This window comes from Cucurbita maxima, unplaced genomic scaffold (genome assembly GCF_002738345.1).
Source record: "Cucurbita maxima cultivar Rimu unplaced genomic scaffold, Cmax_1.0 Cma_Scf00008, whole genome shotgun sequence".
In the NCBI taxonomy this organism is placed as follows: domain Eukaryota; kingdom Viridiplantae; phylum Streptophyta; class Magnoliopsida; order Cucurbitales; family Cucurbitaceae; genus Cucurbita; species Cucurbita maxima.
Window position 1 is genome coordinate 6,316,531 of NW_019272024.1, and position 27,512 is coordinate 6,344,042.

The 27,512-nt window shown below is 43.3% G+C and overlaps 1 protein-coding gene and 1 long non-coding RNA gene across 2 annotated transcripts; one reads left to right on the forward strand and one right to left on the reverse strand.

Moving 5' to 3' along the window:
* Nucleotides 1–1,263: 1,263 nt before the first annotated feature.
* LOC111483338 lies at nt 1,264–23,630 on the reverse strand. Its single transcript, XR_002718348.1, has 3 exons — nt 23,095–23,630; nt 2,857–2,862; nt 1,264–1,277 (listed from the first exon to the last, which is right to left on the reverse strand). It is a non-coding gene; the product is annotated as an uncharacterized LOC111483338 (long non-coding RNA).
* On the forward strand, nt 12,140–12,424 carry LOC111483318. The gene has a single exon (XM_023129512.1). The coding sequence runs from the start codon at nt 12,206–12,208 to the stop codon at nt 12,422–12,424; it is 219 nt and encodes a 72-aa protein (XP_022985280.1). The 5' UTR covers nt 12,140–12,205.
* Nucleotides 23,631–27,512: the final 3,882 nt, after the last annotated feature.

Sequence of the window (27,512 nt, forward strand, 5' to 3'; positions counted from 1 at the left end):
TGTGAGCCTATTTATTCTTTCACTGTAAAGTGGCTGGCTTCTCTCCTGCCCCTGAGTATTCCCTTCCCTTATTTCTAGAGGTCAAAGTAAGTAGCTCTTTCCTGAACCTCGGCTTCACTCCTGAACCTCTCCCTTATTCATCAACTCAAGACTCAACAAGAATGAACCTGAACCTAGTTAGAAACTCTTAGTTTACCTTACTCTCATTTGATCTTCTCTGATTTAAGGAAGAAACTAAAATATCATATATAATCATAGCAGCTCATCCTGACAGCTTCCATTTGATATTGAGAAAGCGGCGGGCCTCAATGAACTCTCCAATAGTGCCCTGCGGGGCCGGACAATCGAGTAACCTTAGATCGTCTAAGATAGAATGGAACTGTCTTTGATTGAGACTGCAGATAGAAAGTCTTCCGCTCATTAAGGAAGGAAAGACTGAACCTCAAACCTTTTCCTTCTTGAACGGTAAAGTGGCTTCGCTACTTCTCTTTCTCTTCTCTTCGGGCAAAGTGACATAGATAATAAGAGCAGCTCATCTTTACAGCTTTCATTTTTTATTGAGAAAGCGGCGGGCCTCAATGAACACTCCAATAGTGCCCTGCGGGGCTGAACAGTCGAGTAACCTCAGATCGTCTAAGATAGAAGAATGGAACTGTCTTTGATTGAGACAGCAGATATCAAGTGTTCTGCTCATTGAATTAAGAAAGGAAAGCTTTTTGATGGGAATATAGATATACGTCACAGTGTGCAGTTCTTTCATTAAAGAAGGAAAGACTCAAGATTCATTCTTTCTTTTCTCCTTCCCCTGAACCTCTCCCTTTCTTGAACTGTAAACTAAGACTTAACGAAGTCAAGACTCAAGATTCATTCTTGATCTGATCCTTGATTTCACTCTAATACTCTCCCTTCACTGTCAAAGATCAATACTCCTTATTCATTCGACTGATTTCACTCTTTTACTTTCTCTCCTGTAAGAAAGAAAGATGAATTCTCCTTCACTCCTTTTCCTATTTATTCTTTCACGAGGTAAATAGATTCAGTAGCTCTTTCATTAAGGAAGGAAAGATTTTTGATGGTCAGATTACTATACGTAACAGTGTGCAGTTCTTGTGAGTTATTCTCAGGAAGTGATTGTTCACCTCTATTCCCTCCGCTACTGAACGAACTCGGTAAATAGGCTGGCTTCTCTGCTTCAATCCTTCTTTCCCGAGGTAATTAATAAGGAAAGAGACTGAACTCCGAAACTCAATCCAATCACTTCTCTATTTATTCTTTCACTGTAAACTCCTTCCCCTTCACCTCTATTCCCTTGCCTTATTTTAGGAGGGAAACTCGGGAGAGCTGCTTCGCCACTTTCCGATTCATTCTCCTTCACTCGCATATTCAATATTTCTTTCACTCCTTTTCCTATTTATTCAAAGACTGTAAAGACTCGGTTTCGAATCTTTGATTGTTCGTTTTTCTTTCTTCTTTCTTTTCCTCTCCCTTCACCTTTTCCTATCCTTTAGGGTCTCTTTTCTTTTCTTTCCTTCACCAGATTGAACTGTGTGTAAACAAAAGGTTATTGTGTCTCACAATTCCATTGCCTCCCAAGCCGAAGGACAGATCTCATCACAGCACTTGCTTTCCCTTTAGTATCTCTATTGAGAAGTAGGGCGAGCAAGAGGGAATTCTCTAATCTGATAGCCTTACAACAAAGAAACTTGCTTAACGCACTAGCTTTGAGTTTCGACTGAAAAGCTCTTAGAAGTTCAAAACCAAAAGACAAAGTGCATCGCTCTCACGCTCGTCAGTAAAGTGAATTATTCGCCTTTTATAAAGGAGGGAGTGTTGTGTACTAATCGACTTGCTTACCATAACCGCAAAGAACGAACGGTTCTATTTATTTCTCCTTATCCATAACCATAAGGGCAGTAGCACCTTTCGAACGGTATAAGTTACGACTTCGCTTCCGAAAGAAAAGAGAGATTTGACTCTGATTCACTAGCATCCACTACCAGAAGGAATTTCTTCACTTACCGCCAACTATTATTCCCCTATTCCCATAGTTGAGCGTGGAAACAAGAACTTTCTTTCTCTCATGCCCTTTACCTTAAGCCTGACAAATCTCGTTTCACTTGACCTACCGCTTTCATTGCCCTGAAAGACTCTCGATCTACAGCCTTCTTCTCTTTCCTTTGAATTACAAACAAAGTGATCCACTTGAATAACTAATAAGGCGTAAAAGAAAGGAGTCTCGGTATTCATTCTTCTGGTAACGAGATCCAGATTTGGCTAGGGCGAGCGCTGTTTACTATGCGAGTGGAGAGATTGTTGCGAGCTAATAGCGAGTGGACTTTTCCCCTCCCTTTCTTTATCTTTAGACTTGCAGTAAAACGGAAGAAGTTTACTCAGCTTGCACTTGAGCTTTCAGCCTTCTTTTGAATCTGTCAGTAGCAAAATCCCAAAGCTACAAGAAAGAAGAGACTACAACCGCTACTTGCCCAATAGTACAGTGCCTTCCTCCCTGACTTGACTTTCCTAGCTACCAAGCCCCTCCCTCTTCACTTCAAACCCTTGCCAGAATGACGAAAGGAAAGATTCTCTGTGATATCGCTTAAATAAGGATAATCGGAGTGAAAAGCCTTAAATATCAAGCTTTAGCAAGGGTAGGAGTTATTTTATGACTTACGCCAGCACCTGAGACGAGCTTACCAGAACTTTCTCCCGCAACAATCAGAGTTTGACTTAGACAAGTTCATGATATTCAGAGCCTTTAGATGAAGAACGCTCTAGTAATACAAGTCAAGGAGAGGAAAGGACTCAAGATCCCGATCGTAGTTGTCAAGGTCCTACATATAAGCCTGAAATCCCAACATTGGGCTTGATATGCTTTCTCTTCCATTTCTTGATATAGATATTCTATTCTCTTTCTTTCTATTTTTCTTTCTTTTTAGGCCATGAAGAACGAGAGGGGGTAACAGGGGGTCAAAGTGACGAGACACCGGGCGTCGCCTTACGACACCAATAACAGTGATTTCTGATGAGTAGGAGGAAATAAAGGGGATTGAAATGGATCTGCCTTTTAGAGATAGGGTGGGAAAGACAAATCTCCCCCATAGGAGCAAACTCATTCCCACATTCGTTAGCCGCAGAGCTGGAAACGACAGCAACTTACCGGTTGGTCACTTTTGAAGGTATCTTTGGTGATCCTTTACCCTATTCATGGCTGACTGCGTACATCAATGTCTCCCAACTAATAAGGCGGACGACAGGTCTAGTGTCGCACAACGCCAATACTGTACAGAATGAATAACCCCATCCATTTACTATATGTACCGATGAAAATGAGAAAGGTAATAAGCCTTACGAACAAGGGGCAAAGCAAGGGTTGTTGGCAATGCGACATTGGCATCTAGCAAAGGACCAGTGAAAGCCAATGATAGGGCTTACCAATAGGTCGAGCCTACCTAATTTCACTTCTTCTTTCAGCCAATTTCGAGACCATTCGAAGTGCTGTCAGCCCAGGATGCCTAGAGCCGCACAACGTTGGGTTCCAACCGCGCAGGTTGTTGGCGGATAGGAAAGGCCAAGATCCGAACTTGACGTCCCAAGGAGTCTCTGTTCATCTTCGTTCAAGGCAGGACACATTTGACCCCAATCTTACATACAGTGGCTCTATCTAAGGCTACCAGCGGTCTAGATAAGACGCAACGCAGGACTCTCAATTGAGATAAGCTATGACTCTCCAACAAGGACTACCTATAAGGGCAGCAACAACAACTCAGCCCTTAAGACAAAGTCTATGGCCAGAACTCAGAAGGCGGTGGAAGATCCTTCGAAAGTGAGTAGCTAAGACCCCGGGGAAAGCATCCAAAGAACAAGGTAGAAAGAAAGACAGGATGGCGTTGAAAGTTGATAAGCCAAGCCAAAGGACGGCGACAAGGAAGATGGCAGCCATTAAAAAGAAGATATCCAGTATACTGAAAGACAGACTGAAGTAAGGAACGCAAGCCCCAGGACCTTTCATTGGGTGTGCTTCATCTCATATATATGCCTGCTTCGTAATTGAATGTGAACCTTTCATTGGGTGTCCGATGAGACCAGAGTCGAACTTAACCGTTGAGCCCGAGGGTTGTGTATGTACCCCACCGGGTAGAACAAAGGGTCGTAGTTAAGTATACAAAGAAAAGGGATAGTTGCCTTCGGGTAGAGGTTGACACCCGGCTAGCACGCTAACTATAACATTCAACCACCAAGATCCAAATAAAGAGGGTCGAAGGCTCGAGCAAGGAAGGGTGGCGAAGGAAACCCATAATGAGAATGTGGGTATCCAGACTCGAGAAAGCAGGAAATGCCATTCCAGGAAGATCGATAACAGAAGACCGGATAAGATTGAAGTATGAGCGCAAGCTTTTACTGCGAAAGCGAGCCAGCAGCTGGAGGATCAGAAAGGTAGGCCGGTCGAATGAGGGAGAGCCAAGCCAGAGTCTCAATAAACAGACTACGTCTTAAAAAGGATGGAAGGGTGGGGGATCCTGTGTGACCATGAAAATGGTTGTCATTCCAGTACATAGAAAGACGATGGAAGTCATTCCGTTCGTTTCTTTCAACCATTATTTCAATGCCCGGTTAGAACATCTAAGCCCGCCTTGATTCTATTCGTATATATTATCAAGTCTGCACGTTACCTTTCTTTACCGTTTGCCATTTAAGGGGGAGGGGGTCTTGGAACTCTGAGTCGACGAGAAGAAACTATTCCTTCTCTGTCCCAATACCTTATTCCCTCCAAAAGAAAATGCTAATGCCAACTATATATACTTAATAACACTAATGTAGCTAAATGAGAAAGCCTCTCTCTTATGGCTCGCCCGGGATCTAAGCGTATTGAAGTTCAGAAACGACTCCCTGCAGGCCAACGAAAGCTGTCAGTTGTGGACATGACTACTATTTAGCTAGGGTAAACTAACTGTCTAAGATAGTGGCCGTCCAAAAGAGGGAATAAAGGTCTGGAGATTCTTTCCTATATGTACTCTCCGATTCTTCTTCATCATCTTTTTTTCACTTTCTTTGTGGTACCTTTTTGTTGTCCTTCATTTTGAGTAATCAAACATTACGCTTTTCTTTCTTATTACTTTGTCTTGACTTGTCTTGGTGAATCAACCAGAACCCAATGAATAATGCGGGTCTTCGTTCAACTATTTCCCGGGACTTTTAGGTAAGATGAAAAGCAGCAAGCCCATAGCATAGGAAGTTGTAGCTCAGTCTATCTTTCTGCCCAAGCAGCAAGCTCATAGCATAGGATGTTGTAGCTTAGTCTATCTTTCTGCCCAGAATGAATGCCCAACGGAACCTACTCCACTGAATCGAGGTACTTTCTCATTTTTGGCATAAAGCCAAACAATTGCTTAACAAATGTATCTCAGGCTATCAGATATACCGATTTGCTTCAGTGAGAAATTTGGCCGAAAAGTTCTTGAAGCTGAAGTTCTTGTACCCTATTTGAAAACTGTAGGATAGCGGACCCATATGAGTTTTTTTCCCTTCTTGACAGCTTGCTTGATCGATACCCCAACCACGTGATCAAGACCCAAATGAGCATTCTTCAGAAATTCCAGCAGGATTCTGGACTCATTCCACACTAAGCCTGCCGCTTTCTTGACGGGTCTTCACAGAAGGCCAATAAATTATTTTGAATTGAAATAATGCCGATTATCTAAGAACTTAGTGACGTTTCGAGGATGAAATCTGGCCATAGGATTGATGAACAAATATTGGACCGGAAAGCATCAGTTACCTCGTTCGTGCTCTCGCTGCCATCTTCGGGTCCCCCTATCTCCAAATTGAGCTTCTTTCGGGCAGACCTTCTACGATTCTCATTTGAAATGAGAGATTTTTTGTTTGATTGCTAGAAAGTCTGGGTCCGGGGCCCACTTCCGAGTCTTCGGGGATTTCTGTTTCAGTCTCTTCCCAACACAATTAGCGTTTTTTCGTAAAACCTCATTGATTCTGGTGTGCGAGTCCGTATCGCTGGTGGATGTTCTTCTTTCTTCCTTTCTTTCCCATGACGACTAGGAACAGACAAATAACAAATTTCACTTCCAATTTCGGACGACAAAAGTAATTTTTGGATTCATCTTCTTTCTCTTTTTGAAAGATTCTCCCGTCTCAATCATTCAAAAAGAATATCTCTGGCAAAAAGGAAATTTTTCAAAGAGAGCAAAAATCAGATGAAAGCAAGTGACCAACCAATTCCAACGATTGCAGCCAAGTTACGGCGTCCAACGGAGAGAAAGCCATTGTGAGAAAGCTCGTCCATCTTTTTGGGCAAAGGGGAATTCTTCAATCTGTCGTGATTCTTTCTGACCAACATCAGCTAGCCCACTTCATTTGAATTGGTCAAAAAGCCTCTTGCTCAACAAAATGTCTTATGCTACGACGTCATTCCTTTCCTTGCAGATTGATTAATTATCACCCTTTTTTTCGTGAGTCAAGGCAAGCGGGAGAGGAGCGAAGTAGTGAGACCGAGTTGCTCGAATCAGTTTCCCCTTTATTCATTTTTTTGGGACAAAGGAAACCTCCTTTAGTCTTGGCCGAAACTCAAGAGGGTTCAAAAAGCTTTTCAGCTCCCTCTCGGTCCCAGTCTTCAGAGCAAAGGCGGCCACTTCGCGGAGCTTGTGAAAAGTCTACCGCAAGCTTCACGACATTCCACTCTCCTCTGTCTCATTCAAGTGAATGGGTAGAGAGAATATGCAAAAAAGAGAGGCTAAGAAAGTCTGAATTTTCCACGAAAGCCGGCTCCTTCTCAGTCTCGATGCTTTTTTTTGGGTAACTACGAAAAATGGCTGCTCAATCAAGACTTGAGTCAAGCATGAAAGCCAGAATCTTTCATCAAATAGATTCCTATTCTCAGACCTAAGAAATGATGAGAATTCCTCTCCTTTACAGTCGAGCCGCTTCGCGCCTCTTCTCGTCGAGCTGCTTCGCCGCCCCTCTCCTTTCTTTACAGTCTCGCTACTACTATTAATGATCCAGAACTCCTACACCTATCCTTGACTGTGAAGGGAGAGTAAAGAAAAGAAAAGAGAATTAATTGATTGAAGAATCTAATTCAACATTAATGAGACTTAACCTCGGCTTCTCTCCTTCACCTTCTGGAACTGTAAACAAAGACTGAACCGAAACCCTGAACCTGAACCTCTATGACCTGACCCTATATACTTTATTCATTCAATCCGGAATAGGAAGTCAAGACTCTCGATTCATTCTCCTTTACAGTGAAAGAATCAAGGAGCTGCTTTTCAAGACTCAACAACGGTTCTGCCTGCAAACTCTGAGCGGGCTGCCAGGTTTTGCCCTATTTATTTAATTTTTGACATCTTTGCCCAGAATTGAATGGGCATAAATGGCCAGGTGGATTGAATCCAATCCCATCCATTGCTCTTTTTCCTTCTCTCCACGAAATCACAGACGGAAGTAAGAAAGAACGCTACTCATCAACGAATTCCGGCAAAGATAGAAGATCCAACTACATCAACAACCGGGGGGAAATTCATCGGTCCTACCTAATTCAATGATTAGAATAATGGAGAAGGGAGAGATCTTCAAAAAAACCTATACTCCTACTTCCCCTTATGAGAGATTTCCAAGAGGTGAGATTTCGCAACCTATCTTACTAATAAGAAAAAAGGGGGTGCGCACCATAATAAGAGTGAGCGCTCACTCTTTTGGGGAGAACCGCATCGAGACAAAATCAATCAATGTTTCGGCCTACAGGAGAGGCATCTGACTTTCCTACTGACTGAATCACTTGAATCAGTTGAAGGAGGTTTCTACAGGAAGAGTTGCGACTCCACATCGGGGCGGGCGGGGGTTCATTATGAGTGGGCATGAACTGTAACCAAACAAAGAAAAGTCAACCAACCACGAATTCCTGAACAGGGAACCACCCTGTAAAGTCAAGAGCCTCGCCTAAAGGACCAGACCCGGAGCTGAGAACAAGATCGAAAGCGCAACTTCTCATTCGAAGCATGAAAGTGGTCAGGTCACAACAAGCCGGAAGAGAGAGGAGTGGCCTTCTCACAGGTTGGGGGTTGCTCGAAATCTGTCAAATACGAGCCCTTCCTTCTATAGTCAATCTACGACCTACCTCCTCGATACACCCACAATGGCCGATCTTTTAAGTGAGGGAAGCCGGAGCATTGGTCAAGAGATAGAAAGAAGAGGAACTATAGATCAAGAAAGTCACATTAGCTACACCAGACCAGATACACCTTTTTTTGTTATCCTCTTTTTTGACTGACCGGATCGGTCACCCCTCAACCAACTAAGACATTTCTTCATCAATTCCTCTCACCCCCCTATCACAACAAGGCAGAGCTAACCCAACATTCTACTGCTCTCTAAAACCCATTCGACGAAGCAATCTTGGACCCTCTTGGCTGCGCTGTGCTTGGATGCACTTGTATTCCACACGCCAGCGATGAGATTCAAACCGCCCCCATTCAGTGGTTCCCGTGCCACCACAATGGCATGGCATCGAAAGAGTGACCGGAACCTGTCCCTGACCAGCTCGTGAGTAGCATCCCGGGTCGGCACAGCGTAGCGTCAAAAGCAGGTATTTTTTGATTGCTCCGCTGACCTTTTCTAGGCCTCCTTCCTGCGGAACTGGATTGTCGATATCGACCGAATTTGTACTAACTGAAGAAGACAAAAGCTCTTTTTTCTGCAAGACTGCCTTTGTTTGAGAAGCCCTATCCATTGTCTTTCCTGCTGATCTTATTCAGACCCCAAGTGATTCCCTATTCATCAATTTGTCGATTTGATTTTCTTCTTCATTCAATATATGAAAATGGCAGCTTACTAGACAAGGCAGAAGGTTTATTCTTTCCATAGATGCCCGATTCCTTTCCGATATGCGCTTCCCTTCCATCCGACTACACTGAACTCCTCCTAAAAAAGCGCGTAAGGGGCAACCAACTCTTTCCCCTTATCCCTCTCACTCCCTAAGGAATGAAAGGCCACATCTAAGTCCAAAAAACTGGAATACGAATGAGATCCACAATGCCATCATTGTATGGCCGATAGTAGTACATGGCTTGACTTGGCATCTTTCCTATCTTTCTCTTTCTCGAAGCAATTTGACCCACCCCTCTCCTATCCTGCCACTTATGACATTAAGAGCTCCAAGGCTTGAATACCGTTTTCACTGCCCGGATTATGCAACTGGTCGAGCAGCATACTTCTTTCATCTCGAGTGACTATATCCCCGGAGCTGACCGAGCAAGACTTTGTGTTACGTCTAACCAGGTGTATCGCTCACGAGTAAGGGAATCCAAATACGACTCCAGAATGATATCAGCCTTTAAGCGCAAAGTATCCGCGGAATCCGATGCGGGCAGGTCGAAGCCAAAAAGTTCGGGATTTGTGGCTGGGTCGGGATGTGGTTCTTCAATTTCAATTGACTAAGATTCAATTTCATTCTCTTTGGTTTTTCCAGTATCTATAGAATGAGCACTGTTCACTATTTCAAAAAGATAGTTGGTTGAATGAAACGGAAACCTTCTTTCTTTTTTCCCATCTATCACAAGGGGGGCCTCAGGCTCAGGGACGAGTTCAGGAGCAATTAGATTAGATGACGATGTTCTTTCTCCAATTTCGCTCGCTTGGAATCGGGCTCAAATTCTGGGCCCTCCTCCCTTTATCGTTTACTGAGTGAGGAAAATGAACCTCTATGGCAAATATATGATAAGGTAGGTAACACCCAAAAGGACAGTCACCGTGTAGAGAGCAACTGAAAGGGCTGTGTTTTCCTCCATCTTTCTTTCCCATTTTGAGGATCGAAATTTCCTGCGCTGTGTCCGTGCCAATAGTTAGATCCTAATTCGGCTACCTCTCCCACTCATCAAGGCAGAACATCAGAAGTGAAACGCCAAGGGAGCTTATCAAAGAAGGTACGCTTTCTTTGCCCCTGAACCTACAAAAGGATCAGTTACTAGAGTGTTGCGCTTCTCAGGGCCGAGTTAGAGCAACCCCACCGAGGCGATCCAGTCACCCGTAGAAGAGTTGAGTTGTGCTTACTTATTACGATTACACAAGCTCACCTAAAGGCCTGAATAAGTAAGGTCAAGGGGCGAAGCAATGAGACCGTAAAATAGCTTTCCCTTGTTTACGAGGGGTGAAGCCACGAGACCGAGTTACATCAGTCAAAGGTGAATAAGTCAAGTACGAAAAGATCATTAATAAAGACAGAGGAGTTGCTTGCCCGAGCTATCTTAAAGTCAAGCTCTCTGGGTTTCCCCTCCCTATCTATACAGATAGAATAGAACTTTTCATGGATTTAGATACATTCATTCCATAGATTCGGAGTTTTGGGGCTTAAAAAGCTCGTCGACTCTTCCCTTCGTTCCTTTTATCTTGGACATCTCACTTAAAATGCTATGAATTCTTTTCGATCTTGTACTAGCGCTTAATACCAACCCAATCTCGATGAAAAAAGCAAAAACGTGCGCAACTACGTCAAAAACCTCTATTCCTGAAGTAAACTCTAGTCGCTCTCGCTCCGCTCATATACTATTCGAAACTGAGAAAACCATCAAAAGAATCAATGGTATACCGTCTGCCTGATTTTGCAGAGCAAAGACCCCTCCGAAGGAAGTAGTCTTTTAGTATAGAACAGAGGCATTCTGAGCCGACTACTACGACTACATGCGCATCTAGTGCAGTGGCTTGGAAGCAAGCTACCTTGACCATCTTCCGAAGAAAAAAAGAATCGACTGATCAAACGCGGGCGGACGGATTGCTCTACATTCAGCCACGCCACTGTGACCCCCGATGCGATCTTCCTCTAGTTGCGGGATGAAATCCGGCAGCCAATTGCTGGCTCTGAATAACCAGCCCTGCAATCAGTTCAATTCTTCCATAACATAATGGCGGCAGCCAATTGCTGGCTCTGAATAACCAGCCCTGCAATCAGTTCAATTCTTCCATAACATAATGGGGTGGGGTTGCGCGCGAGCCGAGTGCCGTAGGTGCACAAGAGTACTTCGCGCCACAACCATCTCTTTTTTATAGGTTCTACGGACTGATGCCTGATGCTGAATCTGGGAGAAAAGAATCATTGATATGCCGGTCATTAGAAGGAAGAACCACCATAAAAATCTTCCTTGTGTATCATCTGTAGCAAAACTATGAACGGGAGCTAACAATCCGGACCGTATTGAAAAGGTTCCTAAGACACAACATGGAAAAGTCACAATATGAAGAAACGGGGTCCAAGAATAAAGAATGGGTAAAATGACTGAATGAATACTAGCTGTGGCTAATACCCGAGGCAGAAAAGAAGCATTTTCAACGGGATCCCAAAACCACCAGCCACCCNAAGAGCTCCAAGGCTTGAATACCGTTTTCACTGCCCGGATTATGCAACTGGTCGAGTAGCATACTTCTTTCATCTCGAGTGACTATATCCCTGGAGCTGACCGAGCAAGACTTTGTGTTACGTCTAACTAGGTGTATCGCTCATGAGCAAGGGAATCCAAATAAGACTCCAGAATGATATCAGCCATTAAGCGCAANCGATTAAAAAGCACAGACATATCAAGATCCAAATTCGAATGGGTTCCTGGTCCTGGTCAGAGACCATTGTGTTCGCGCCGCCGGTCCAACAAAGAAGTGAAGTAGTGGTCTCTTTCTTTGCATTACGAACGACACGCTTCGCCATCTCCCTCCCCGTGTCCACTAGCCCTCCCGCCTAGAGGGAAGAGAAGGCAAAAAAGCGCCTCCGAAGCAGCATGAGCAGGCTTCTATTGCTACGCAACAATAGAGCAGGATAGCATTTTACGCCCACATCTTTGAATTTGAGGGTAAAAAGCTCGCTTCTTATACGGGATCCGTCCAGTAGAGTGAAGCAGCATTCCATTCTTTTCGGGGGCATCCTTCCGCATTGGCGGTNGAAACCTTCTTTCTTTTTTCCCATCTATCACAAGGGGGGCCTCAGGCTCAGGGACGAGTTCAGGAGCAATTAGATTAGATGACGATGTTCTTTCTCCAATTTTGCTTGCTTGGAATCGGGCTCAAATTCTGGGCCCTCCTCCCTTTATCGTTTACTGAGTGAGGAAAATGAACCTCTATGGCAAATATATGATAAGNAAGTGCCACAATCCCATTCATCATTTTGGATCTACATAAGCCAAAACCCATAGCACTGGCGACGTCTCCGGCATAAATGCAAGGAGGATGTATAGCTGATATAGGATCTTGTGGAACAGGATTTGATTTTGCAAGCGGTTCGGTACGAACGAAGAAATTTCGAACAAAAGGATCGGAACTCGCTGATAGGAAAGGAGAGAAAAACAAAGCAATACCAAGAGTTCCGTCAATCCGCTGTTCATCAATAGATGAAGCTCTCTCTTTATCATCTCGTGCCAGATGCAAAAAAGGATGAGTCCTTTTTCCTTCTCGCGAACCACGGGAGCGCCGGGAGCCCAGAGGAGAAAAGCTCATTTTCCTTTCAAGGTAAAGCGGCGCATAAAAAAGGGTTGGCCCGTCAAAAGTCCTGTTCCTCCGCAAACGAAGTTCAGAATCAACAAGGGTTCGTAGAACGAAGGGAGTGCACAACAGGGGCGCAACCCCACTTTGATGTTCGTAACAAGGGAGATCTCGAATGGGGTTCTTCACGAAGTTCGAAAGAAAGGAATAAAAAAGAGTTTCTCTATGGCCTCCTCGTTTTGAGACATTATGGCTTCGGGGTAGACCCCGGTAACAAAGAAGGAATCCATAAAAACTTGGGATCCGACACCATGATAAAATACTACCCTCATGATTAGACCATGTCCCTGAGATTTGATAAAAGAAAGGTGCATTCGCGGTTAATACGTTGTAATTGGATAAGTTATTAGGAATATGACGGAACGAAAGACCAAAGAAAGAAAGAAGAATACACCAAAATGCAGGTGCTGCACCAAACGCTGGTGGTTCTTTCTTGTTGTAAGTAAATGCAACGAAAAGACCGGGAAATAACGAATAATGAAACAATTCATATATTGACATTTCGTGCTCATTTCCTAATGTATGCTTTCTTATTCCCATCATCCGGTAACCACAGGATGATCCACAAGAAAGGTGGCTGGATTCGAACCTATGGCCGGCCCGCCCCTGACCTGCTGGGTTGGGTGGTCGGGTTAGCACCCCTCGTCGCCTCTGTACCCGAAACAGATGCGCTGCGCTAACCAGCACGTAACCTTCTTTCCCCTACCCCTCTTCTGGTTATGCCATTACCAATCGCGGGTAACCCCCGGGCCGGCTGCCCCTGACCTAATAAGAACTATTATCCTTATGACCAAACAAGGACCAACTTACTTACTTCTCAAGCGATAGTTCCACGATCCCGACCATAAACTTGTTGGGAGTAGGGGCATCCAAACTTGCCCAACCACCTATACAAGGGGCTTGGAGATCGAGGGTTTTCTGGGGTAGATACAGTAGAATAAGGTTGGATTTGAAAAATAAAATAGGACTAGATAACAATTATGTGATGAAACTAGTTCGTTAAGAATTTTGTTGATCTCGTTAGACCTACACTACTATAGACGCAGAAAGGGACAGATAGTGCTTCGGAAAAATGGGGGTTTCTTATGATGACCTGGGAGAGGAAAGAAGCAGCTTTACCGAGGTTCAGGAGAGAAGCAACTTTACCTTGTTCAAGAACTGACTTTTTCTTAGTGCTTGCTTTACCGAGTTCAATTAGTCCAGGAGTAGCTCTCAAGGAATTTACTAAATTTTCATTTCCAAATCTCAAGTCAAGGCGAAAATGAAAGAAGAAGAATTGAGAATCAATAGAAAAAGAATCAGATAAGGAGAAAGAAAGAATCAGAATTGATAAGGATTGGCAAGAGGAGAGGAGCGAGGACAGTTTAAGCGTTAGAAGTAGCATAGCACGGTCAAGGTAGCATTCCCTGTAGCAGCACTCTAGTATTTAGTAAATTCTTTGACTAAGGCCTAGAATCACTCTCGAGAAAAGGCCTGATTTACATATGTGTGTATGCCGCTCCTGTAGTTCAAGGCAGGTAAGGGCTGCTCATGAGGGGGGGCACCATCACTCTGTCTCGAAGGCAGGTTAGTTAAGTCAAGTGCCAAGTCAGGGTAGTGCATTAAGGAGCTGCAACTATCGCATCAGCTAGAGCTGCATTAGGCATTGGAAAGGTGCTTAATTCCGAGAGCGCTTTTAGGCTTGAAGAGCGGGAGAGGATTGAATATGCGAGACTGTAAAGGAGAGGGAAGCATACGTAGGACAGTAGGCCCGAAAGCTGTTAGCAAGTAGGCGCTGCGCTGTATTGCTAAGAGGCTTTCCTTGTTTTTCACTTGTTCAATACCGGTCCGCTATGAGCAAAGCGAATAGAGGAAGGCCCGGACCGTTCCGGGAGTACCAACTACCATGTAATGTTGTAGCAACTATGTTGTAGTGAGGGGTAGTTGACTTCGTCATGTATTCTTTCGGAGGTAGGTAGTTCTGAGGGAGCCCCATGCGATGCGTATATATCAAGAGGACTACGGGTCCTCCTCCTCCACTAAAAGCTTTTCAGCTCCTTCTTCTTTTGGTATTCTAAGTCAATCAGCTATACATCCTCCTTGCATTTTGGTATGGTACAAATCGATTAGGAATGAGCGTAGCGCAGTAGCTGTTGTTCTTGTGGTCTGTATAGCAGCGTAGAGTAGTGATCTCTTCTCACAACCGTCTATCCATCTTCTTAGTTTAGTTTTCCTGTTGTATGTCTAGCTATCTGTCGCATTATCTTACTGTGTTCCGCGAGCCTCCTTGCTTCCTTAAGCCACCATTCAGGAGTCGAGGTTGAGTTGTCGGAGATCCGTTGAGGCGGAGACTAGTGCCTGAAGAGGGAAAAGAGAGTTCAGTGTTTGCAGCCTTAAAGCCTTAAATCAGGGAAGGAAGGCTTTCTTCCCGAACGGTCTTCATCCTTGGGCTAGACAAGAACTTCGTTGGCAAAATGTACCGGATTTGGCTGAAGCGATCATTGCTGCAGAAAGAATGGTAGATGACATGGAAAAACCTACTCATTCGCACAAACAAAGGGGAAACCTCTTCGAGGCAACAAGACGGGGGGAGTGGAGAGCAAAAGAAAGGGGAAGAACATGCTACCAAAGAGCTGGGAACAAGCCTGGTAAACCTAACAAAGAAGAAGGGTTGCGGTTGTTTCATTTGTGGAGGACCTCAAAGAGCCCGCCCGTGACTGCCCAAATCAAGATAAATTGAGTGCATTGATCGCAGATGACAGACAGGGGGAGAAGTTCCCTTCTGACCCCCCGCTTCACACATTCAGTCTTTCTTCTCCCTTACGTGATAGGGCTCTAAAGCCAAGTGCTTGCTTCAGTTACAGCCCTCCATTGAATGGGGTGGGAAAGAAAGGTTCGGAAATCTAGTTTTTTGCCCGAGTCCAGTGGCAATGAGGAAAGGAAGGACAGCTACGGAAGCAGGTCAGCCTAAGCTTAAAGTAAAGGAAAGGCCCTGTTCCAGTATTGGAGGAAGCATGGCATAGAAAGCAGGGTATGTCATGGGTTGTAGGGAAGAGGTAAGACGTGTACATGAAAGCAAGCGAGAGCAGAGCCTAGGGGTGTCCACGGATAAACCACTCCAAAGTGATAATGTCTCAAAACGAGGAGGCCATATGGAAACAAGCTGTTAAACTTCCAAGAGAAAGAAGATTGACCCAATCAAAGAGGCGATAAAATCTCTTGACTCTTGATCTTCTACAAATTTCTCAGCCGAAGGAGCTCTCTTTGTCTAATTCGTAGTCTCTACCCAGTGATCTTTCCTATTTGTGACTCTATAATGCATTCTCCTGCTGTTTGACTCTTCCGGAGCCATTTCTTTTTCTTTTTCATCTTCAGTATTCCCACGCTTTGTACACCTTTCTTGCCTGCAAAGAATGTCACCCTCTTTGGTGATGCTTACTTCAGAAAGAAAGCCATTAGTCTCACTCAATCAGTCCCTCTCTTCTTCTTCTTCCTCTGCTTCAGGCGTGGGCAGAGCTTTTTATGTCTACCCTATTCGGTTTCTTGATTCCGAGACGAACTCCACCGCATCTTTCTCATGCCGTTTCTCCTTCTCAAAACTATCTTCCCCACTGTGTCCTTCTGTAGATGGGATTGCCTTTCTGATCACCTCTAATGCGGATTCTTTCCCGGGTATATGGGTCTCCCAGAACTGTCCTTAGATGGGATGGGGAAGATTCATTCATCGCTGTGGAATTTGATACCAGTTTGACCCTTCGCTTGTTGACATCAATGGGAATCATCTAGGTATATAAGCGAGTATCTTTGGCTTCCGTTAATGTTGTTGAAAGGGGGATTGATTTGACCAGTGGTAGACAGATAACGGTTTGGATTGAGTACAGAGATGCAATGAAAATGATCCGGGTGTGAATCGGGTACTCGCCGATTAGGCCTACAAGTCCTCTTCTTCCCCAATTTACCTCTCCAAGCAATTTCAAGATTGAATGCATGTTGGTTTCTCTGCCTCTAACGGACAGGGCTCAACAGTGAACATTGTTGATTGGTGGCAATTCAAGACCTTTGGGTTTCTTCTCTCGGTGATTCCTATGGATACCAAGAAGGGGACTCTTTTTTGTGCTATTCTGAGGATGGATGAAAGCAGATAGGATTACCCCTTTCCCTTTGATCCTCATGAAAGAAGAAAAAAGGCAGTAGAGATGGCTCTTGGATTGGGAGGTTTAGCTGCATTCTTCTTCTTCTTCAATTCTTGCTGCAATCTCTTCCTGATAAAGAAGAAAAGACTGATGACGGTCAGAAGAAAGAGAGAGAAGGCCTCACATGTAGAGTTCAAACGAGTAGAGTACCCTCATCTCACTTGCGGGGATAAGATTAGCCCTTTAACATGTTTACGAAGACCTCCGACTTATTAGAGAAAGGGGGTTCGATCGAAACAGAATTGTTGGTTCAGGGGCAGGTTCAGGTGAATGAGCTTCTCTTTCTTTCATTTGTTTCGTCTTTCAAGCAGAATCAAATTCAATCAAAGAGCTACTGAATGAACCGAGTTTACAGTGAAAGAATAAATAGGTGAAGGATAATTAATTAATAAATAAGGAGTATTGATCTTTTTCTTTTACCGACTGTAACTGTAGAAGGGAGAGGAAAGAGACTGAACTACTGAACCAGAAGAAGAATCAGAGAATGAAAGAAAGATCAGCTACTGAACCGGAAGAAGAAGAATGAGACAGAACTACTGAACGAACCTCTATTCCCTCTCCCTATTATTCATTCAGAATCAGAGAATGAAAGATTAATGAGACTTTACAGTTCAGGGGGAATCAAATGAAAGATGAATTAGCTGACAGGAGAGTCCATTCATTCAATCCTTCAAGCAAGAGTAAAAGAAAGCAAGACAAAATGATCCTTCACAGTCAGTCAAGACTCAAGAAGAATGAGACTGAACAGTCAGTGATTGTTCACCTTTCACTCTTTGACTCTCCTGTAACCACTCCTTATTCATGAGACGGATTGAACTGTAAACTCATTCACCTCTGCCTATTGTTTCTTTCATTTCCCGAGCGAGGGTGGAACTATTCTTTCTCTTCTCCTTCACCTCTATTCCCGTCAGTGATTGTGAACAGTCAGTCAATCCTCAACTCTCGATTCATGAGACAGATTGAACAGTAAGTAAAGTAAGAAAAGAAGAAGGGCAAGCTCCTGAACTCCGGCTCCTTCACTCCTTTATCTTTTTGAATTGACTCTCTCTCTTGTAAACTCCTGAACCTTCACCCTCTTTCACTCTTTCACTATTCCTACACGAGGTAAACTTCCATTCCATTGCCGGAACCTGATTTCACTCATTCACCTTTGACTCTATTCCATGACCTACACCTTTTCTTTCCTCTCGCTTCTTTCAGTCAGGAGGTAAAGCCACTAATTCATTTACTCGACTGAAGGGATGGAGGATGATTCTTTCTTTCACTCTTTTACTCGACTGTAAACAAATTCAAGGATGTTCGAGAAGAAGATTAATGAGACGGAACTCCCACCCACCTATTTATTCACTCGGTAAAGCAAGCACTAAGAAAAAGTCAAGAAAGAGAAGCTCAAGCTCATTCACCTATTCTTTATGGTCGAGTTGCTCCGCTCATTCACCTTCTTTTTTACGAGGAGGTAAATAGAATGAATAGAATAGCTCTTTGATTGACCGAGGTAATGAGGAAAGACTCAAGCAAGACTCAACATTAATGAGAGTGAATGAATGAATCAGAGAATGAAAGAAAGAGAGTTTACAGTGAGATAAAGAGAAGCTCTGAGAGTAACCAACCCTGCATTGGACTCTGATTGAACGAGGTAAACGGGAGGATGATTCTTTCACTTACTCGGAGGTAAAGCAGCTGAGGATTGAATTGACTCTCCCTGATTTCACAAGGTAATTCGGAAGTCAAGACGAAAGAAAGCAAGAGAAGATGAATGAGACATATTTCACTCTTTCACTCGGTAATTCAGAAGTCAAGACGAAAGAGAAAGATTAATGATCGTTCCCGTTCCCTCCTTCACCTATTTATTCAAAGACTGGGGTGGAACTATCTCATTTCTTTTTGAGGCTTTAGTCCGTTCTTTGTTCTTCTTCTTCTTCTTTTTCTGCTTGAAAGACGAAAGATTAATGATCCTGAACCAGTGGGTAAAGCTGCTTCCCTATACAAATGATCGTAACCCTCCGGCTGATTGAACTCGGTCTCGTGGCCTCGCCCCTTTTCCTATTGATTCTTTAACTCGCTTGAAAGACTCAACAAAGTCAAGTCAAGAAAGAGAAGCGCATTCTCCTGAACTACTTCCCCGATATGACCTTCAGTTCTTGTTCATTTACAGTCGGGGTAAAAGAGAAAGTCAAGAAAGAGAAGCGACTGAACCTGAACCGATATGACCTGACCTACACCTGCCCCTACACCTTCTTAAACTGCTTCACTCCTCCCTCTATTTATTCTGTCGGTTTCACCCATTCATTGCCTGAACTACTTCCTTCACCTTCTTTCTCTGATCTTGATCCTTATTCATCAAGTGAAGACTGAACTCAAGATGAATTAGCTGCTTTTCAGGAAGGAGAGTAAGTAAATGAATGAAGGAACCTGAACCGACCCTATACAGTCTTTGTTTGATTGAAGGGAGAGGAAAGACTATCGATTCCTTCTCCTCTTTGTTCCTATTCTTTAAAGTGGCTTAGCTCCTTCACCTGCCAGCTGCTTCGCTCCTTCCCCTTCCTTATCTTTCTTTGACTATTCCTTCCCTTCCGTTACTGTTCGTTATTCAAAGTAACCAAGGGAAAGCCTCAAGCAAGATTCATTCTCACTGTAAGTCAAGACTCAACATTCTTGATCCTTCACTCCTCTTCTCGTCGAGTTGCTTTGCTGGTGCACCTATTTCTTCTTTCACTCGGTAAACTCAATAACTAAATAACCTCAGCTTGGCTCCCCTTCGGCTCTAACTCTATAAACTGCTTGCTTGGTTCTTTCCGATTCCTTCTTAAGGGCTCCTTCGCCTTTTCTTGACTCTATTATTCCCGTCAGTTCTTGTTAATTTATTCGACTGTAAAGACTAAAGGAAACCTGGAGGATCAGCTCCTTCACTACTGAACCCGATGTAACGAGGTAATTCAATTTAGAAGGAAAGACTCAAGAGAAACAAACCCCCTTCTTCCCCTGAACCCAATCACTTGTCCCTTCTTTCCACAAGGTAAATAGATAGTCAGTATTCTCCTGACCCTTTATTTAATGAGACTTCGCCAGGAAGTCAAGACGAAACCGACACCCTTATGACTGATTTCACTCTTTGACTCGGAGGTCAAGCTGCTAATTAATTTACTCGCTGACTGAAGGGGTGAACTACTTCTTTCTCTTTCTCTGTTCTTTCCTTTGTTTGATATTCCGCTTGCTTTCAAGACTCAACTCTCCTTATTCGTTAGAGTGAACTGATCTTTCTCCTCTCACTACTTAACTTACTCATTCTGCTTTTCCGATCGATATTACATTACCTGTATGGTTCGTTATTAACTGTAAACAAAGACTGAAGATTCCTGAACCTGATTGAAGGCGGGAAACAGGAGAGGAGGATGATTCTTTCATTCACTCTTTTACTCGACTGTAAACAAATGAAAGGATGGAAGAGAGTGCTCTTCTCCTCTTTCTTCTTTGCACTCGGTAATAAATAGGTTAAAGCATCTTCTGTTACTTTACGGTCGAGCAGCTTGGCTCCTTTTCCTTCAGAAGAAAGATGAATCAGACAGATTGAACTCGGTAAACAGGACGATTCTCCTTTCTTTCACTGTCTGTAAACTAAGACTCAACCTTAACTAACCCTGAACCTGCCCCTCTATTATTCCCTCACCTTCTTTCTGGAGGTCAAGCTAGAAGAAGAACCTGAACCGGAACCTATACAGTTCTAGAAGGGATATTAAATAAATGAATTAGCAGTAGCAGCTTTGAAAGACTCAACCTGACTATCCGTACAGTCTTTGTTTGAAAGAAGGGAGAGGACAGACTAAAGATGAATGATAGTTGTTTACAGTCTTTGAATAAATAAAGGAGTTAGCAGCTTTAGCTTTGAAAGACTCAACGAAAGATTCTAGAGACGGAAGAGGAAAGAAAGAAGAAGAATCAGATATTCATTCCTTTACTGGGGAGGAAATTCATTCAATCCGGAACCTTATACTCTACTCTATTCCCGGATTGACCAGTAAACACTCAACTCAAGATAGATTCTAGAGACGGAACTCAATCACTTGTCCCGGATTTCACTGTAAGAAAGGAAGCCTCAACACTCATTCTCCTTCACTCCGCCGTAACCTATTGATTGATTCTTGATCCTGGCCCCTGAACGAACCAACCTATCCTTTATTTACGGTATCTTCTCTGTTCTTTCCCTTCTTGACCTGTAGTAGGGAATCTGAGCTCTGATCTTTCTCCTTAATTCTTCTTATTGTTAGTTACTTAGAAGGAAGTGATTGTGTTGTGAGTTATTCTTTCACAAGGTAAGGTAAAGCATATTCTTTCTCCGTAACCTGATTGACCTCTTTCACTCGTTCTCTTTTCTTTTCTTTCCGATTCCTATTGATTTTCTTCTTTCAGGGAGACTCCTTATTCATTCTCCTGAACCGATACAACTCGGTAAACTCCTGACTGATTCACCTATTTATTCTGTTCCTAGTAAACGAAGAAGAAACCGAACTCATGAACCTCTTCTATATATTAGAATCTGTTATTGTTAAGGTGAGTTATTCAAACACAGTAAGCAAGGGCCGAAAGAGAGTTGACGAATGGAACTTAATCACTTCTTGTCCCTATACCCTCTTCCTATTTATTCCTTCAAACACAAGGTAAAGCATACATATTCAATTCATTTACTCGACTGGAACCAAGGTAAAGCCGAAACTCCTTATTAGAGAGAACAGTACTATTACTGATTAACCTGATTTAACTCCTTAGAACTCCTTATACTCTATTCCCTGCCTGAGCTACTTCTGAACCTCAACCCTTTTCCTTCTTTCACTCCTCGTCTCGCTGCAGCTAATTCATTTCCTCGACTGTAAAGACTCTTCTTATTCATGAGACTAATGGAACTCCTTTTCCTCTATTGCCTTGCCAGATTGAACAGTAAACTCGGACTCGGTAAACTCTTTCACTCCTCTCCCTTCTGGAACTCTTTGACTATCCTGCCTGTAAGAAAAGAAGAAGGTCAAGCTCCTGAGCCTAGCGGTCTCATTGCTCTGCTCCTTCGCCTCTCCCTTCTTTAACTTACTCTCCTGCCTGTAAAGCCGAAAGCATTCTCCGATTCCTTCTTTCACAGTACGGTAAACTCAATCACTTGTCCCTGATTTCCCTGTAAGAAAGGAAGCCTCAACCGACACCCGACACCCTTTGACAGATGGAACAAGGGAAAGACTATTCTTTCTCGGATCCTTCCCCTTAACCTATTTATTCACACTGTACCGTAAAAGATCAATACTCAATTCTCCTTAACTCCTTTTCCGGATGGAACTCTTTGTTTGACTTTCCCTCCCTGAACTGTAAACAAAACCGAAAGAAGAATGAGACTGAACTACTGAACCTGAACCTCGTAAACTATCAGCTTCTCTCCTTCAATCCTTCTTTCACTCCTCTCCCTATTGATTGATTCTTTCACTGTATGTAAACTAAGACTGAACTCAAGCAGAATTATCCTTAACTCCGGAACCTATTGATTGATTCACTGTAAACTCCTGTCCCTTCTTTCACTTCACTCCTTTTCCTATTTATGAATGAACACTGTAAAAGATCAATACTCAAGATTATCCCTCACCTCGCGCGTAAACTATCTATCAGTCTGCTTCGCCGCTCCTTAGCTAGCTTTCTTTGGTTTTTTATCCTGAACCTCGTAATAAACAAGTCAAGACTCACCAAGAATGAGAGTGAACTACTGAACCTAAACTCTTTGACTCTCCTGCCTGTAAGAAGGATGAATGATCCGGAACAGGAAGTCAAGCAAGACTCAACCCTTTCCCTTTGACTGATTGAACGAGGTAAACTGAATCACTACTGAACCTGAACCTATGGATTCTTTCACTGCTCTTTCTCCTCTCCCTATTTATTCTGTCATTTCACTCTTGAACCTGGAAGTCAAGACTCAACAAGAATGATCCTTCTGTCCTCTCCCTATTTATTCCTTCAAAGACAGTAAACTCAAGACGAAACTCAACAAGATATTCATTCTCCTGAACCTGATTGCTTGAACGGTAAACTACGACTCAACGAAAGCAAGACTCAAGATTCATTCTTTCTCTGATCCTTGATTGAACTATTCTTTCACTCACTCGGGGTAAAGCTAAATGAATGAACTCCTTCCCCTTCTGGCTCTTCTCTGGATCCTTATCTTGTGAGTTATTCTTGAACAGTAAACAAAGCATATGAAATTCATTCGTTCTCTTCTCGAGTATGAAATCCGGAACTGTAAACAAAGACTCAACTCAAGATGCATTCTCCTTTACCTATTTATTCAAAGACTGTAACCTCGGTTCATGAAGTAGCTCTTTTATTGACCGAGGTAATTCGTCAGTCAATCCTCAACATTCATTATCACTCCGGACCCTATCCTAATAGCCTTTACAGTGAAAGAATCAAGCCAGATGAATGAAACTGAACGAACTTCACTCCGGCTCCTTCTTATTCAAAGACTCGGTAATTCGGAAGGAAAGACTCTCGATTCATTCTTGTTTACGAACTGAGCTACTGAACTTGTCCCTTCAAACATAAGGTAAATAGGCTGAGATTACCTTATTCCCTGATTAATGATCGATCCTTCCCCTCTCTCTCCTGAACCTATTCTATTTATTGGCCGGTCTCTCATCTCTTCTTTCATTAAGGAAGTCAAGATTTGATCTGAGAATCTAATTATACGTCAAAGTGTGCAGTTATTGCATTAAGGAGAAGTCAAACACAGTAACCAAGGGAAAGAAAGCCGCTAATGAATTTACTGTCCGTCCCTGATTTCACTCCTTCAAAGGTTGGTTACCTCTACCTCCTCTCTGTCTTAGCCTTGATTTCACTCTTTGACTCTCGCTGAACTGGAAAAGAAGAAGAAACCGACAAAGAGCTACTTTTCCTATTCTGTATGGTCTCATTGTCCTCTCCCTTTTTCTTTGTAGCGATTGTTCACCTCTCCCTGATTGAACTCAATCACTTGTCCCTTCTTTTACTGTAACCTCATGAACGAACCTGATTGAACAAGGTAAAAGAAAGTGTTGAAAGTCAAGACTCAACTAGAATTATCCTTCACTCCTGAACTTGTCCCTGATGGAACTCTTTTACTGATTGAGCGAGGGAAAGACTATTCAAAGACTCGGCTTCTCTCCTTCACCTATTTATTCACGGATCTTTCTCCTCTGCCTACTTAACTTACTCATTCACCTTTGACAGATTGAACTAGGTAAATAGGTTACTTACTTCTGTCCTATCCAACTCGGTCTGTTCTCCTTCACCTTCTTTCACTCATTCTCCTTTTCCACCTATTTGATTTATTCTTTCACTGATCTTTTCTTTACACTCGGTCTGTTCTGTGTGCTCCTTATTCTCTGAATTGAGTTTTTCTTCTTTCTTTCTCTTCTCCTTGAACTGTAAACTAAGAAAATGAAAGATCAATCTCCTGTAAAGACTCTTGATTGATTCGAGTTCACTCCTTCACCGGATCTGTCAGAAAAGAAGAAACCTGAACCTCGGCTTGGCTCTTCTCCCTATCGGTCTCGTTGCTTCGCCCCTCTTTATTCATTCTTGAACTCGGTAAATAGAATGGGTGGTGTTTGGTTGGTTCTTGATCCTGAACCTCTACTCTATTCCCTTCCCTTCTTTCACAGTAAATGAATGAAAAGAGAATGAAAGAAAGATCAGCAAGCGACTGAACCTCTATTCCCTGAACTACTTCCCCTGATGGAACTGGGTAAAGAAAGCATACATATTCTTTCTCCTGAGCCGGAACCTAACTGTAAACTGATTGTCCTCTCCCTATTTTTAGGGTCATTTCAGTCAAACACAAGGGAAGGAAATAGGTAAAGCTATTTGACGGTCTCATTGCTGCGCTCGCTCCTCTTTATTCTTTAACTATTCTTTCACTCGGTAAACTGTAGGATGATTCAAACACTCTTTTCCGATATTCCCTGCCCTGAGGAGGTAAAGCTATTTGAAGAACCTTGACAGGAGAGAAAATGAAAGAAACTTCTGAACTTGTCTTGTCCCTTCTTTCACTCGGTAAATAGGTAAAGNGGTCAAGGTAGCATTCCCTGTAGCAGCACTCTAGTATTTAGTAAATTCTTTGACTAAGGCCTAGAATCACTCTCGAGAAAAGGCCTGATTTACATATGTGTGTATGCCGCTCCTGTAGTTCAAGGCAGGTAAGGGCTGCTCATGAGGGGGGGCACCATCACTCTGTCTCGAAGGCAGGTTAGTTAAGTCAAGTGCCAAGTCAGGGTAGTGCATTAAGGAGCTGCAACTATCGCATCAACTAGAGCTGCATTAGGCATTGGAAAGGTGCTTAATTTCGAGAGCGCTTTTAGGCTTGAAGAGCGAGAGAGGATTGAATATGCTCGACTGTAAAGGAGAGAGAAGCATATGTAGGACAGTAGGCTCGAAAGCTGTTAGTAAGTAGGCGCTGCACTGTATTGCTAAGAGGCTTTCCTTGTTTTTCACTTGTTCAATACCGGTCCGCTATGAGCAAAGCGAATAGAGGAAGGCCCGGACCGTTCCGGGAGTACCAACTACCATGTAATGTTGTAGCAACTATGTTGTAGTGAGGGGTAGTTGACTTCGTCATGTATTCTTTCGGAGGTAGGTAGTTCTGAGGGAGCCCCATGCGATGCGTATATATCAAGAGGACTACGAGTGCTTCTCCTCCACTAAAAGCTTTTCAGCTCCTTCTTCTTTTGGTATTCTAAGTCAATCAGCTATACATCCTCCTTGCATTTTGGTATGGTACAAATCGATTAGGAATGAGCGTAGCGCAGTAGCTGTTGTTCTTATGGTCTGTATAGCAGCATAAAGTAGTGATCTCTTCTCACAACCGTCTATCCATCTTCTTAGTTTAGTTTTCCTGTTGTATGTCTAGCTATCTGTCACATTATCTTACTGTGTTCCACGAGCCTCCTTGCTTCCTTAAGCCACCATTCAGGAGTGAGGTTGAGTTGTCGGAGATCCGTTGAGGCGAAGACTAGTGCCTGAAGAGGGAAAACAGAGTTCAGTGTTTGCAGCCTTAAAGCCTTAAATCAGGGAAGGAAGGCTTTCTTCCCGAACGGTCTTCATCCTTGGGCTAGACAAGAACTTCGTTGGCAAAATGTACCGGATTTGGCTGAAGCGATCATTGCTACAGAAAGAATGGTAGATGACATGGAAAAACCTACTCATTCGCACAAACAAAGGGGAAATCTCTTCGAGGCAACAAGAAGGGGGGAGTGGAGAGCAAAAGAAAGGGGAAGAACATGCTACCAAAGAGCTGGGAACAAGCTTGGTAAACCTAACAAAGAAGAAGGGTTGCGGTTGTTTCATTTGTGGAGGACCTCAAAGAGCCCGCCCGTGACTGCCCAAATCAAGATAAATTGAGTGCATTGGTCGCAGATGACAGATAGGGGGAGAAGTTCCCTTCTGACCCCCCGCTTCACACATTCAATCTTTCTTCTCCCTTACGTGATAGGGCTATAAAGCCAAGTGCTTGCTTCAGTTACAACCCTCCATTAAATGGGGTGGGAAAGAAAGGTTCGGAAATCTAGTATTTTTCCCGAGCCTAGTGGCAATGAGAAAAGGAAGGACAGCTACGGAAGCAGGTCAGCCTAAGCTTAAAGTAAAGGAAAGGCCCTGTTCCAGTATTGGAGGAAGCATGGCATAGAAAGCAAGGTATGTCATGGGTTGTAGGGAAGAGGTAAGAAGTGTACATGAAAGTAAGCGAGAGCAGAGCCTAGGGGTGTCCACGGATAAACCACTCCAAAGTGATAATGTCTCAAAACGAGGAGGCCATATGGAAACAAGCTGGTAAACTTCCAAGAGAAAGAAGATTGACCCAATCAAAGAGGCGATAAAATCTCTTGACTCTTGATCTTCTACAAGTTTCTCAGCCGAAGGAGCTCTCTTTGTCTAATTCGTAGTCTCTACCCAGTGATCTTTCCTATTTGTGACTCTATAATGCATTCTCCTATTGTTTGACTCTTCCGGAGCCATTTCTTTTTCTTTTTCATCTTCAGTATTCCCACGCTTTTGTACACCTTTCTTGCCTGCAAAGAATGTCACCCTCTTTGGTGATGCTTACTTTAGAAAGAAAGCCATTAGTCTCACTCAATTAGTCCCTCTCTTCTTCTTCTTCCTCTACTTCAGGCGTGGGCAGAGCTTTTTATGTCTACCCTATTCGGTTTCTTGATTCCGAGACGAACTCCACCGCATCTTTCTCATGTCGTTTCTCCTTCTCAAAACTATCTTCCCCACTGTGTCCTTCTGTAGATGGGATTGCCTTTCTGATCACCTCTAATGCGGATTCTTTCCAGGGTATATGGGTCTCCCAGAACTATCCTTAGATGGGATGGGGAAGATTCATTCATCGCTGTGGAATTTGATACCAGTTTGACCCTTCGCTTGTTGACATCAATGGGAATCATCTAGGTATATAAGCGAGTATCTTTGGCTTCCGTTAATGTTGTTGAAAGGGGGATTGATTTGACCAGTGGTAGACAGATAACGGTTTGGATTGAGTACAGAGATGCAATGAAAATGATCCAGGTGTGAATCGGGTACTCGTCGATTAGGCCTACAAGTCCTCTTCTTTCCCAATTTACCTCTCCAAGCAATTTAAAGATTGAATGCATGTTTCTTGGTTTCTCTGCCTCTAACAGACAGGGCTCAACAGTTCACATTGTTGATTGGTGGCAATTCAAGACCTTTGGGTTTCTTCTCTCTGTGATTCCTATGGATACCAAGAAGGGGACTCTTTTTTGTGCTATTCTGAGGATGGATGAAAGCATCAAGGAT

What these genes read in the sequence shown, in the direction of transcription:
- LOC111483318 (XM_023129512.1), top strand. Translation starts at nt 12,206, where the DNA reads ATGCAAGGAGGATGTATAGCTGATATAGGATCTTGTGGAACAGGATTT.